General features: G+C 40.5%; 1 protein-coding gene across 12 annotated transcripts in view; it reads left to right on the forward strand.

Moving 5' to 3' along the window:
• The window catches only part of COBLL1 (cordon-bleu WH2 repeat protein like 1), a 159,775-nt gene that overhangs the window by 121,754 nt on the left and 25,072 nt on the right, over positions 1-12,949 (forward strand). For all 12 annotated transcript variants that reach the window (XM_036318552.1, XM_036318546.1, XM_036318548.1 and 9 more), the window contains 2 exons: positions 11,603-11,753; positions 12,564-12,629. In XM_036318552.1, the coding sequence (XP_036174445.1) occupies positions 11,603-11,753; positions 12,564-12,629 (217 nt within the window). The remainder of the gene's footprint in view (positions 1-11,602; positions 11,754-12,563; positions 12,630-12,949) is intronic.

Genomic DNA, 12,949 nt, shown 5'->3' on the forward strand with positions numbered 1-12,949 from the left:
AAGTGGTAATCTGAAGGAGCAAGGTCTGGTGAATACAGTGGGTGGGTTAATACTTCCCAGGCAAGATCTTTTAACATGTCTTTAACTGGTTTTGAAGTGTGTGATGGTGTGTCATCATGGAGCAAAATTACTTTGCCATGTCTTCTGGCCCATTCTGGTCATTTCAGGATCAAAGCATGGTTCAAATTGATTATTTGTTGTTGGTAACGATCAGTATTAATGGTTTCACCTGGTTTTAGAAACTCATAATACACACCTTCCTGATCCCACCAAATGCAGAGCATTGTCTTCTTTCCAAAGCAATTTGGCCTTGCAGTCAATGTTGATGGTTGACCGGGATCAATCCATGATTTTGTGCGTTTGGGATTATCAAAATAAATCCACTTTTCATCGCCAGTCACAATTCAATGCAAAAAAGACTTTCTTTCCTGCTGTTGAAGCAACATTTTACTGATGACTTTTTGTTTTTCCATTTGTCTTTCATTCAGTTGATGTGGCATCCATTTTCCTTCCTTTAAAAACTTTCCCATTGCTTGTAAATGACCAGAAATTGTTTGCTGAGCAACATTTAATCATTCTGCAAGTTGTTTTTGAGTTTGACATGCATCTTCATCCAATAATTCTTGTAATTGTTGGCTTCAAACTTTTTTAGTTGACCTGGACGTTCTTTGTCTTTCACATCGAAATCATCACCTTTAAAGTTTTTAAACCAGTGTTTACAAGTATCTTGAGATGGAGCATCTTCACCATAAGCTTCCCGAAGTATACGATAACTTTCAGCAGCACTTTTCTTTAAAATAAAGTATTGCCCTCTTTTTTTGGCATGAAATTCGACATTTTTAACTGTAAAAATATCTATGATGTTAACACCTTCAGGAAATTTGACCTATGAAGTTTTGAAGCTTGTTTTCAATACAACAAAACAGCATACATATCAAATCGCATATATATCAATATATGTGCAACTCCGCATCTATTGAAAAAAAATCCGCATTATTAACCGGTACATCCAGTGAGTGTCTTTTTTTCCCCTATGCTGTCTGCTTTATTATATTATAACCCAAATTTAAGCACTCTAATTCCCAAACAGATACAATTGTCTGAGAAATTCATGTTGTGACTGCTTTTATCAGGTAATAGAAAAGACCAATAAATGACAGTAATTGGGAATCTGACCTAAAGGGGAAAAACCAGTTTTCAGCATAGAACTCATGAAAGTAATCAGTCAAAACATGGAAAACAAGTTTTCAGCATAGAGCTGGGAAGCAAATCCAATTCTGCCATTACTGCATGCGTTCAGCAATTATTTATGGCTCACTGACTCCGTTCTTTCTGATAAGCTTCTGTGATAGGAATGGCAGGACTTAATGGCGTTTTACATTAGTAAATGCATCAAGAAAGAAAATGACATCTACTGCCTTTGATGTTTAGATCACATATTTTGAAAAGTGACGTGCACATTGTTTTTGGAGTATTTTTGTCCTTTTCTCAAATGATTGCTAAATTTGTTACTTTTATAAATATCAGGTGAATGTTGTGGAACACAGAGACATATCAGTAAGAATATTATGTTTTTATTTAAATGTAATATTCTACTTAAGATGATATTTAAATACTGCCCATCCATCATTACACTTTTTTCTCAGCTAGTATATTGCCGAGGGTCATTCTCCTAATTGTTTTAAAAGCCCAGGTAGTATTTGAGGCTCTACTCCCTGCCCACAGGAAATGGAGGTGAACCTCAGATTTAATCAGAGTTAGCTTTAGTGACTCTGAATCAAAATCTGGGTGGGAGGCTTCAAGTCTTTTCTTGTTTTATTATGGAGAGGTCTAGGAGTTCTGGAGCAGGGACCAGAGTAATGAGGGGAGAGGAGAGTGGTGGCTCCAGCTGTTTATCACTTGGTATGGAAGGATTTTAATGGTTAGACTCTAGGTCAGCCCAGAGCCACCCTGTTCTACCTCTTTTGTTAAGATGAGCTAACCTTTCTAAGAGTTGTGTTCCATCAAGTGCCTGCTGCTGGACCTAACTCTGCTTCTTCTCCTGTGAGATGACCTAACACAGTTGGCAATGATGACAACTAACTCACATTTTTCTCTTCGGGGTCAGGCTTCCTTTTCTTCTCTGGCAGAAATATTACAATATTACAACATACAAAAATTTGCTACATTTTTCTCGGTGTGAAGCAAGGCATAACGACTGAAAAAAAAAAGTTCCTATGAACTAGTTTTCTCCTCTTAGGTATATTAGTACTTGCACTGTCTCATAAATATCGAAAAGACCCACGCTTTAGGTATTCTCCAAGTCCAAGTATATCAAGTCCTTTTATTTACAAATGACGAGGGCAGTATTTCATTCATGATGACATTCATTCAACAAATATTTATTGAGAAACTTCTATGAGCCAATGTTCTGGAGATAAAGCAATGAGCAAAATAGGAAGGAAAAACATCTTGGCCCTTATGGTCAACCATAGCAGAAGCAAACGATAAACAAGGTAAATAAGCCAAGTACATGGAATGTTAGAAAACTATTAAATGCTATTTATAAAGATCAGTTGGGGAAGAAGGACAGGAAGTGAAGGGGGGGTCAATGAGGAACTCATTGAAAAGGTGGCATTTGAGAAATGACCTGAAGAAAATGAGGGAGTAAGACATTACGTTATTAGAAGAGTATTCTAGGCACAGAGAGCAGCAAATGCAACCATCCTGAGGCAGGAGCACTCTGGCACATCTGAGGAGCTGCAGGAAGGCTAGTGTGTCTGGCCTGGAGTGAGACTACATAATAGAAGGAGGTGGTTAGAGGGAGCTAGGGGCCGGGCGGCCAATTGCCTTAGAAGTCATTACAAGGACTTTGGCTATTTTTTGTCAATTGGGAAACTATTAGCAGGTTTTGAACAAAGTAACCTAATCTGGCTTATGTTTTAACAGGATCCTTTTGCTGCTATGTTGAGAAAGTACTGTAAGAAAGCAAGTGGCAGCAGAGTCCAATTAGCAAGTTGTTGATGATAATTTGGGCTATGTGTAGCCATGGAGCTGGGTGAGGCAATAGGATGTTATGAATGTGAAGTGTGAGAGAGAGGAGATGAGGGTGACTCCAAAGTCACTGGCCTGAACAAATGGAAGAATGACCTGCTCTTTATTGAAACAGAAAGCTATGAGAGCAGGGTTAGTTTTGACAGAAGGGGGTAAAGGAGGGGTTATCAGAATCTCATTTCCAGACCTGCCAAGTTTGAAATGGTCTTAGATATTAAGTGGAGATGAGATAGAGGCCCAGGATGGAGGCCTAAAATTGGAATACACACACACACACACACACACACACACACACACACACACACACACACATAAACTGAGGGGACAGAGAAGATTACCAAGAGAGTGAGCACAGATACTGAAGAGAATATGCGTGTCCAAGAATTGATATGAAAAGCAACCAACAAAGAAAACTGAGTTCAGATCTGTGAGAATGAGAAATGTGGTAAACAGGAAGTATAAGAGAAAGGATTCTAAGAGAGTGGTCAAAGCTGTTTAATGCTGCTAACAGGTCAAACAAATTAGTTCTAGGAAGTAACCACTGATTTAGTTGTAGTGAAGGTCATTGAGGACTTTGATAGAAACAGTTTTAATGGATCAAAGGTTGGGGAAATCTGATTGGAAAGGTTCAAGTGGGAGGTGAGAAACTGGAGACAAAAACTACGAATAACTCTGTTAAGTAGAAAGAGAAAGCAAGGGGACATGGCTCTGGCCAGCCTGATGAGGCAGGATTGTCATAGGGTCTGCTGACAATCACATGAGCATGAGCATTAGCTGTGCACAGAGTTGTGACCTCAAATGACCTTGCATAGGCTAGACATATAGATTTTTGAAATGTTTGTCATTGATGCATTCATGCTAAAAAGAGAAATATTAATCAAGCCAGCTCCCTTAATGTACAAATATTCTTCCCCTTTTTTTTTTTAATCTTTTTTTAATTCTTTATTGTTTAAAGTATTACATAAGTCTCTCCTTTTTCCCCCATTGACCTCTCCCCGGCTGCCCCCACCACCCAGCACATGCCCTCACCCCCATACTGTTGTGTCCATTGGTTATGTTCATATGCATGCATAGAAGTCCTTTTTTGTTTGTTTGTTTGTTTGTTTTTGTTTTTTTTATTGCTTAAAGTATTACAAAGGGTATTACATATGTGTCCATTTTATCCCCCCGCCCTAGACAGTCCCCTAGCCTCCCCTATCCCCCAATGTCTTATGTCCACTGGTTATGCTTCTATGCATGCATACAAGTCCTTTAGTTGATCTCTTACCCCCCTACCTCCTGCCCCGCAACCCTCCCCGGCCTTCCTGCTGCAGTTTGACAATCTGTTTGAGGCAGCTCTGCCTCTGTATCTATTATTGTTCAAAAGTTTATAATGGTCTCTATTATCCATGAATGAGTGAGATCATGTGGTATTTTTCCTTCATTGACTGGCTTATTTCACTTAGCATAATGCTCTCCAGTTCCATCCATGACGTTGCAAATGGTAAGAGTTCCTTCCTTTTTAGAGCAGCATAGTATTCCATCGTGTAGATGTAGCACAGTTTTCTAATCCATTCATCTACTGATGGGCACTTAGGCTGTTTCCAGATCTTAGCTATGGTGAATTGTGCTGCTATGAACATAGGGGTGCATATATCCTTTCTGATTGGTGTTTCTGGTTTCTTGGGATATATTCCTAGAAGTGGGATCACAGGGTCAAATGGGAGTTCCATTTTCAGTTTTTTAAGGAAACTCCATACTGTCTTCCATAGTGGCTGCACCAGTCTGCATTCCCACCAGCAGTCCACAAGTGTTCCTTTTTCTCCACATCCTCTCCAGCACTTGTCGTTTGTTGATTTGTTGATGATAGCCAGTCTGACAGGTGTGAGATGGTACCTCATTGTTGTTTTGATTTGCATCTCTCGGATGATTAGTGACTTTGAGCATGTTTTCATATGTCTCTTGGCTTTCTGAATGTCCTCTTTTGAAAGGTGTCTATTTAGGTCCTTTGCCCATTTTTTGATTGGATTGTTTATCTTCCTTTTGTTAAGTTGTATGAGTTCCCTATAAATTTTGGAGATTAGGCCCTTATCAGATATGACATTGGCAAATATGTTTTCCCACACAGTGGGTTTTCTCGTTGTTTTGTTGATGGTTTCTTTTGCTGTGCAGAAGCTTTTTATTTTGATGTAGTCCCATTTGTTCATTTTCTCTTTCGTTTCAAGTGCCCTAGGAGCTGTATCAGTGAAGAAATTGCTTCGGCATATGTCTGAGATTTTGTTGCCTTTGGATTCTTCTAGAATTTTTATGGTTTCCTGTCGTACATTTAAGTCCTTTATCCATTTTGAGTTTATTTTTGTGTATGGTGTAAGTTGGTGGTCTAGTTTCATTTTCTTGCATATATCTGTCCAATTTTCCCAACACCATTTATTGAAGAGACTATCTTGGCTCCATTGTATGTTCTTGCCTCCTTTGTCAAATATTAATTGAGCATATTGGTTCGGGCTGATTTCTGGGCTCTCTATTCTATTCCATTGATCTATATGCCTATTCTTGTGCCAGTACCAGGCAGTTTTGAGAACAGTGGCTTTGTAATACATCTTGATATCTGGTATTGAGATCCCACCTACTTTGGTCTTTTTCAGGATTGCTGCAGCTATTCGGGGTCTTTTTTTATTCCAGATGAATTTTTGGAGAGTTCGTTCTAGATCTCTGAAGTATGCCGTTGGTATTTTAATGGGAAGTGCGTTGAATTTATAGATTGCTTTGGGTAGTATGGACATTTTAATGATGTTGATTCTACCAATCCATGAACACGGTATGTTCTTCCATCTGTTTATGTCTTCCTCTATATCTTTTTTCAACGTCCTGTAGTTTTCTGAGTAGAGGTCTTTTACCTCTTTAGTCAAGTTTATTCCTAGGTAGCTTAATTTTTTTGGTGCGATGGTAAACGGGATTGTTTTTATAATCTCTCTTTCTGAAAGTTCACTATTGGTGTATAGAAATGCCTCGGATTTCTTGGGGTTAATTTTGTATCCTGCTACATTGCCAAATTCATGTATTAAGTCCAGTAGCTTTTTGATGGAGTCTCTAGGGTTTTGTATGTATAATATCATGTCGTCTGCAAATAAGGACAGTTTTACTTCCTCTTTTCCAATTTGGATGCCTTTTATTTCTTCTTCTTGCCGAATTGCAATGGCTAACACTTCCGGTACTATGTTGAACAGGAGTGGTGAGAGGGGGCATCCCTGTCTTGTTCCTGTTCTTAGGGGAAATGGTGTTAGTTTTTGTCCATTGAGTATGATGTTGGCTGTGGGCCTGTCATATATGGCTATTATTATGTTGAGGTATGATCCTTCTACTCCCACCTTGCTGAGAGCTTTTATCAAAAATGGGTGTTGAATTTTGTCAAATGCTTTTTCTGCATCAATTGATATGACCATGTGGTTTTTTTCTTTCAACTTGTTTATGTGATGTATCACGTTTATTGATTTGGGGATATTGTACCATCCTTGCATCCCTGGGATAAATCCTACTTGGTCATGGTGTATGATCTTTCTGATGTACTGCTGGATCCGATTTGCTAAGATTTTGTTGAGGATTTTGGCATCTATGTTCATGAGGGATATTGGCCTGTAATTCTCTTTCATTGTGTTGTCTTTACCTGGTTTTGGTATTAGGGTGATGCTGGCTTCATAGAATGAGCTTGGAAGTGTTCCTTCCTCTTGAATTTTTTGTAGTAGTCTGAGGAGGATAGGTTTTAGTTCTTCCTTGAATGTTTGGTAAAACTCCCCTGTGAAGCCGTCTGGTCCTGGGCTTTTGTTTGCTGGAAGCTTTTTGATGACTGCTTCAATTTCTTCCATAGTTATTGGCCTGTTGAGATTTTTAGATTCTTCCTGATTGAGTTTTGGAATGTTGTATTTTTCTAGGAATTTGTCCATTTCCTCCAGGTTGTCTAGTTTGTTGGAGTAGAGCTGTCCATAGTATTTTTTAACAATCATTTGTATTTCTGTGGGGTCTGTTGTTATTTCGCCTCTATCGTTTCTGATTTTGTTTATTTGGGTCCTCTCTCTTTGCTTCTTGGTGAGTCTTGCTAGAGGTTTGTCAATCTTGTTTATCCTTTCAAAGAACCAGCTCTTGGTTTCATTGATTTTCTGTATTGTTTTTTTGGTCTCTATGTCATTTATTTCTGCTCTAATCTTTATTATCTCCTTCCTTCTGCTCACTCTGGGGTTTTCTTGCTCTCTTTCTAATTCTTTGAGTTGTAGAGTTAGATGATTTACTACCATTTTTTCTTGTTTTTTGAGATAGGCCTGTAGAGCTATAAACTTCCCTCTCAGGACTGCTTTCATTGTGTCCCATAGGTTTTGGATTGTTGTGTTTTCATTGTCATTAGTTTCCAGGATGTTTCGAATTTCTTCTTTGATTTCATTGGTAACCCAATCAATATTTAATAGCATGCTATTCAGCTTCCAGGTGTTTGAGTATTTGGGGTTGTTTTTATTGTAGTTTATTTCTAATATTATGCCATCGTGGTCTGCGAAGACGCTTTTTATGATTTCAATTTTCTTGAATTTGGGGATACTTTGCTTGTGACCCAATATATGGTCTATTTTTGAATATGTCATATGAGCATTTGAGTAGAATGTATATTCCCTGGCTTTCGGGTGAAGTGTTCTGAAGATGTCTACTAAGTCCATCTGATCTAGTGAGTCATTTAGGATTGCTGTATCTTTGCTGATTATTTGTCTAGAGGACTTATCCACTGCTGTCAGTGGTGTATTAAAGTCCCCTACTATGATTGTATTGCTGTCGATCTCTCCTTTGATATCTTCCAGGAGTTTTTTTTATGAATTTGGGTGCTCCTGCATTGGGTGCATATATGTTTACCAGGGTTATATCTTCTTGTTGTATTGATCCCTTTAGTATTATGAAGTGACCTTCCTTATCTCTTGTTATGGCCTTCACTTTGAGGTCTATTTTGTCCGATATAAGTATTGCTACCCCAGCTTTCTTTTCCTTTCCATTTGCCTGAAAGATACTTTTCCATCCTTTCACTTTCAGTCTGTGTGAGTCCCTTCTAATGAGGTGGGTTTCTTGTAGACAGCAGATGTATGGGTCATGTTTTTTTATCCATTCAGCCACTCGATGTCTTTTATTTGGAGCATTTAGTCCATTTACGTTTAAAGTTATTATTGAAAGGTACTTGTTTGTAGGCATTTCTGTTTTTGTGTGGCTGTTTTCTTTCTGAGCTTTTTATTTCTTATTTTTATACCAGTCCCTTTAGCATTCCTTGCATTGCTGGCTTGGTGGTGATAAACTCCCTTAGCCTTTTTTTGTCTGTGAAGCTTCTTATTTCCCCTTCAAGTTTGAATGATAGCCTTGCTGGATAGAGTATTCTTGGATTCAGTCCTTTGCTTTGCATCACTTTGTAAATTTCCGTCCATTCTTTTCTGGCCTGATGTGTTTCTGTTGAGAAATCATTTGACAATCTAATGGGAGATCCCTTGTATGTAACTTTCCGTCTCTCTCTTGCAGCCTGTAAGATTCTCTCTTTGTCCTGAACATTTGCCATGGTAATTATGATGTGTCTTGGTGTGGGTCTTTTTGGGTTCACCTTGTTTGGTACTCTCTGGGCTTGTGTGACTTTTTTCTTCCCCACCTCAGGGAAGTTTTCTGATATTATTTCTTCTAATAGGTTTTCTAATCCTTGTTCATCCTTCTGTTGTTCTGGTACCCCTATTATTCGTATGTTGTTTCGTTTCATGTTGTCCCAAAGCTCCCTTAGGCTCTCCTCCTGTCTTTTCATTTTTTTCTCCAATTGCAGTACGTTTTGGGTGTGTTTTGCTTCCTTGTCTTCTAATTCACTAATTCGGTCCTCCGCTTCTCCTAGTCTACTGTTGATACTTTCAATGGAGTTTTTCATTGCAGCTATATCACTTCATTTCTTCTTGGGTCTTACTTAAGTTGTTGATTTTTTCATCTGTTTCTTCTAGCTTCTTCCATATGTTATCGATTTTTTCATCTGTTTCTTCTTGCTTCTTGCAGAGGTTGTCGATTTTTTCCTCCATCTGGTTTATGCACTCTAGGACCCTTATTCTGAATTCTTTTTCTGTCATGTTGCATGCCTCTGTATTACTTAGCTGCTTTTCTGGAGAGTCCTCCTTCTCTTTCCTTTGGGGGTTTCTTTGTCTACCCATGTTTGATCTCACTGACATATCTAGACGTTGAGTCATTCAGTGGCTGCTCCCTTGGTGGCAGTGACTCCTTGGTCTGCGGTTGCTCTTCGGGTGGTTGCGGTAGCAGCTGCTCTTCAGTTGGCAGCAGCTCCTCTGGTGGGTGCTGTTCACAGCTGTGGTGGCTCTTCTGGCTGGTGGGGCGAGGTTTCACGTACAGCTGCTGTTCCTCAGCAGAGGGTGTGGTGCTCAGGAGGTTGCTGTTGCTTGGATCTGCTGTGTTGATTTAAAGGCACAAAATACAACACAACAAGGCACCACGTACCAGGCACTATACACAAATATATTCACGATATTAATGACCCCAAATAAAGGTGACCACCTGAATTAAGAGAATTAGGGGATAAGGAAGAAGGAAGAGAAAAAGATAAAAGAGAAAAAAGAAAAGAAAATTAGGGACCAAAAAAAGGAGTGCAAAAATGAAATTGGGAAAAAGGAGGGGGGAAAATAAAAGCGAGAAAAGAAAGGAAAAGAAAAAAAAAGAGCGAAAAGAGAGAATGAAGTGGAAGAGGGGAAGAGACTTTTTTATATGAGGAGAATACTCCTATAGAACAGCCATTAATCCCAACAAATTTCAGCAACAGCTCCCTGGAGATGAATGCAAACTAGAAACAACCAATAATATAACGATGAAAATAGAATGGAGAACACTAATCCCAAAATAAAATAAAGAGAAAATAAAATGGCACTTTAAAAAAAAAATGGTAAAATGGTAGCAGTAATAATACTGGTTAAAAATAAGAAGGTAGTAATTAAAAGGGTAAAATCAGGTGATGGAAAAAAGAAGAAAAAAAAAGAAGAAGAAGAAAAGGAAAAAAAAAGAAGAAAAAAAAAAGAAGAAAAAAAGAAAAAAAATTGGTTTCTTAGTTAAAAGGTGAAAAAAGAAAAAAAAATATTGCAGTAGTGAAGGTCCTTCGGTTCTTCTATTCTTCAGTGTGGCTCGCCTTAGACCTGCCAGGTATTCAGGAGAGTGTTGAGTTTCCCTGCGATACACTGTTCCTCTGTGTTGTAAACCACAGTCCTTATTTTAAAGCAAGCCGCATTTGTTTCCCAGACTGCCTTATTTTGTGTTTAGCAAAGAGTCAGTTTGTGGGTCAGCCTCTGGGTGGCAGTGTTCTGGGGTTGGCCTCTGAGGCTATAGGGCCTCTCTGTCCAGTGGAAGTTCACTGCCCAGAGCTGGCTGTGTAAGAGTTACCAGTGCTGTGTTGTTGCTGGGATTGAAAATCCCTCTATAGGCCAGACCCTGTTAACTCCCAGGGACTGATCAGGTTATTTTAATCCTTGATCTCCTACAGGGTGGAATCTGGGTGTGGCTGTGCTCCTTGCCTGGGGGCTGGGGGGAGGAGTCTCACTCTCCAGAGAGAATGGCTGCCTCCGTCCTGGGCTCAGGGGTGTCTCAGCACTCAATTCGCTGCCACCTCTCCCGGCCCCCCTTCTCTCCTCAGTCTCTCCCCAGATTCCACTCCTCCGCACCCTCTCCCTCTCTTCAGCACAGGTGAGTGTCTGTATCCGAAATGTCCCATGAACAGGATTCAGTGAAAACAAACAAACAAACGCCGGCCGCGGAAACGGGGAAGGCTTGGTTTCTGTAAGCTTCTTCTCTTACCGGGACTGCATGGTCTGGTCAGCTCTTCAGGCTGCCCCCTTTAGGCTCAGTCCTCTGTGATCACAGACCGAGCTCTCAATTCCCCCGGCAGCGCCAGGAATCCCGCGGTTCTCCTTTCCCCTGTTAGGGGCTGTGCCTGTCCCAAGGGATGCGGCTGTCTGCCACACGGTCTCCCTCCGACTCTCTGGGCTCAGAGGTCTGGCAAACTTTCCTGCCCAAATCCCTGGTTTTTTTTACCTATCCAGGGGAGTTCTGCTCTTCCCGGCTGCAAACCGTCTCACCAGCTGAGGAATTTCGCCAATTCGGGGTGGATGCTACCAGCCTCAGCTGCTCACTCCATTTGCTCAGGGACAGGACCTGGGACGCGTCTGCCTATACCGCCGCCATCCCATATGCATCTCTTCCCTTTTTTAGCTTTTTTATGTCCAACATTTTCTCCAGATTCTTCTTTGAAAGTTAGTTTTTAACGGTATCATTCAGGACTCCTACACTGTGATTCTTTGTTTGCACGTCAGTCTCCCGTCCTGGCCTAAGTTTCTTGAGAAGGCCCATATTTTATTTTCCTTCACATATCCATCTCATAGCCCAGCTCCTGGCACATGGTGGACACTCCATTTACGTTTTTTGAATGAGTGACTTTTATGTTCCATATTGTCATATGATGTGTTTGAGGTCAAGTTAGTGTCTTCCTAAAGTTTGCTATTAATTTCCAAGTAGAAGTTGTGCTTGGTCATTTTGTTTCCCATAGAGTTCCTGTGGAGCAGACATAGTGAGGACAGGCTCTCTGAAGCTCAGTAGCACATCCATTGGGAACTCATCTTTGAAAAGGACAAAGCGAAAGGCACCTTCCCCACCCTCCCAAATACCCCTGCATCAAAGTGATGAAAGCCACATGACTGGTAATGCTACTTTTCCCATTAACATTACATTTGTATTGTGTTTTGTTTAATATAGACAGTAAAAATGATATGTTACTAGTGGCCCGGTGCATGAAATTCATGCATGGGGGGAGGGGTGTCCCTCAGCCTGGCCTGCACCCTCTCGCAATCCGGGACTGCTAGCTCCTAACTGCTGACCTGCCTGCTTGCCTGATTGCCCCTAACCACTCTGCCTGCCAGCCTGCTCGCCCCCAACTCCCCCCCCCACTAGCCTTCTCGCCCCCACTGCCCCCCCTGCCAGCCTGCTCACCCCCAACTGCCCCCCCCCCCCCGCTGGCCTGATCACCCCCAACTGCCCTCCCCTCCTGGCCTGATCGCCCCTAACCACCTCTGCCTTGGCCTCACCATCATGGCTTTGTCCAGAAGGACGTCCGGAAGGTCTCCTGGTCTAATTAGCACATTACCCTTTTATTAGTATAGATAAATCATGTCTTTTTATTAACAATAATAGTTAAACTTAGGCTTTTAGTTAAGTTTAATAATAACACTTAGCCCCTAATTATTCTCACTTAACTACCTTTTAAAAATCCGCAACATGACAAAATGAAATGAAAGGATTGTGCAGCTTCATTATCCTAATGAGTATGCGACGATTTATAAATCTGTTCAGAAAGATGCAACCATTCAGGATTGACTACATGTAGGAATGGAAATCTAAGTAGGTTAGTAAAATGGCTGTCTCTTTCGGAATTATATAAAAGTAAGCTACTAAGGAATTGTTTCTTTTGTGAGTGTGACTTGTTTCCAATTTGTGCTGCTTCTGTGTTCTAGCCCTGCGGTCAGTGCCTACGGACAGTGTTTCAGAAGCAAGCTCTCCTGAGGGGCTGCTCAGCCCAGGTGTGTATTCACTTTTACTCCATATCATGGAATTAAGGTGAAGGATCTTTTATGACAATTGAGGAATGAATCCGGTATAATGTTCTGTATATGAGAGGGATACAGATGCTTTGACTCCATTTCCCAGATTTTATATTATGAAATGAAAATATTTTTCCCTGGGGTTAGGGCATGAAATAAGCACATTCAAAATTTTAGGTCTGGTTCCTTGAGTCATTTCCCTACATGGTCTCCTGATTTTTCCTATGTAATGTCAGGTTATAAGTTATTAATCTCCTTTCCAAGAATAATGACATATCTTGGTGTGTTCAGAAGAAAAC

Source organism: Myotis myotis, unplaced genomic scaffold (assembly GCF_014108235.1).
Source record: "Myotis myotis isolate mMyoMyo1 unplaced genomic scaffold, mMyoMyo1.p scaffold_m19_p_8, whole genome shotgun sequence".
NCBI classification, from domain to species: Eukaryota; Metazoa; Chordata; class Mammalia; order Chiroptera; family Vespertilionidae; genus Myotis; species Myotis myotis.